Raw genomic sequence first — 1862 nt, forward strand, 5'->3', positions numbered from 1 at the left:
GAGAAGTATTATTTTCTACTTTTTAGTCCATTTATAAAAGCGTTGTATATTAAAAAGTTTTTTTTATATTATTTATTTGTATTTCAGGTGACGATATAAGCTTTTATGAAGGAATGTTTTAGTCATCATTATGATGAACTTATTAAAGTACTTACCGAAGTAAAAGCTGACAAATTAAAAGAATAACAGCGGTTGATTGTTTTAATTCTAATCGGGATATCGAATTGCGCCATCATCAGTAACATTAAGCGTCGATTAATTCGGTTGCAATGGGTCCATTCCGATGAGTACAACGAAAAAGGTAGTTCTGAACTTCTGATCGAAACCTCATTAGCAAAGTAACATAAAATAAATATTTGGGTCAGCATGCAAAGTTGATAAACAAGGAATTTCATAAATGTCGCATAATCATTAGGATCGGTAAGCTGCAATTGTAGAGGAAATACAAGTATGAATTAGATAAGCATATCAGGTACTAGGAGAACACCTACGAAAGTCATTGCGTAGAAATTAGCAACAAGTACAAACACAGAGCTTATCACTTGCACAGACATTGGAGTGCTTAATAGATCCTCCATGATTTCTGTAATATCCAGCAGTTTATTATAGTAGCGAATGCAGTCTTTTAATTGCATGTTAATGACATCTTGCGTAGTATCCTTGTCAGTAGGAATATTTTCCAGCCGGTTCGATAATATATTTAATTGGCCTCTCAGATATATAAAGAACGACGCACTTAATGAATCGAAAGATATATTGATAAAACAACAAAGCGATGCTCCGATAAACTGAAACAAGTATGCTAATATAAAGAACCAAATGTTTTCGACATTCATCGGTATGTAAATTGATAGCGGTAGTTCGCCAGGATCTGATACTAGTTGCCTAACAAATACCAAGGATAGGGATGTCAGTGAAAGATACATGTAGCAGTTGCGAACTTTGCAACTTAGTTGCAGTGATTGTGTGAATGTTTCCATTTCAAATTTATTAACCGGGAGTAGGTCATCGTCGTGCATCCGTGCGAATAATGCCAAGAATGAACTGGTTTTTATACGAATATGCACGAATTTGGCCATTACAGCAATAGCCATTGAGCATACGTAAAACACTTTGATTATCTCGTTCAAATCCGTTATGTTGCTAATTATCTTAATCCACATGCTGGCGTCGAAAAGAAAAATCCAAAAGATGGCTACGTACCAGAAGTACATCTTAAACAGAAAGTGCACACGGGCCGGATAGTGGGCTGGCAGATCAAAAAGGCCCAGGCACTTAAAAAATATAAATTGTTCCTTGTAAAACGAGTCGACAATCTCTTTCGCTCTTTCCATTATTTTCAAAACACTATTTGCTATTTAAAATGGAACTGCTTTTCAAGGGAAATCAATTGACCTTTTATTGTAAAATCCAATCCAGTATATTTCACGTATGAGTGTGTTGCTAATGACTTTGCCAATAGCTTAATAAAATATTTACACTGAGATTCACGTTAGGAAATATTTTATAAATAAAATCCTAAGAACAAGCATTATGTACATAAATATTACTATACGTACATATATGTGTGTATTTCAAATAGGGATTTATCGTACAGTCGAATTTCTCTACAACGAACTTCTACAAGAATAAACCTTTCTTTTCCTTTCAACTGACATTATTACCTTTTCAAAAAATGAAATAAAATCCATTGATATTATTGGGTCTAAGATACAACAAAGGCACGACCTTCATCCATCTGTTTAATAGATGAAATTTTTTTTTCCAAGAAATTTAACGTGTTAATAAATATTTTACGAGTGAGTTGGCTGGAAAATATTCAAAAATTACCATTATTTTTTTAATTTTGTTTAATGAACAAA

At 33.1% G+C, this 1862-nt stretch overlaps 1 protein-coding gene across 1 annotated transcript; it reads right to left on the reverse strand.

Moving 5' to 3' along the window:
* Positions 1-155: 155 nt before the first annotated feature.
* Positions 156-1214, reverse strand: Or46a (Odorant receptor 46a; the record flags this gene model as incomplete). Its single annotated transcript, XM_017606100.1, has 2 exons — positions 492-1214; positions 156-425 (listed from the first exon to the last, which is right to left on the reverse strand). Coding segments are annotated over exons 1-2 (993 nt in total), but the record flags the coding sequence as incomplete, so codon positions are not given.
* Positions 1215-1862: the final 648 nt, after the last annotated feature.

The sequence above is a fragment of the Rhagoletis zephyria genome, unplaced genomic scaffold (genome assembly GCF_001687245.7).
Source record: "Rhagoletis zephyria isolate East Lansing unplaced genomic scaffold, Rhagoletis_zephyria_1.1 Rzeph_scaffold_40671, whole genome shotgun sequence".
In the NCBI taxonomy this organism is placed as follows: domain Eukaryota; kingdom Metazoa; phylum Arthropoda; class Insecta; order Diptera; family Tephritidae; genus Rhagoletis; species Rhagoletis zephyria.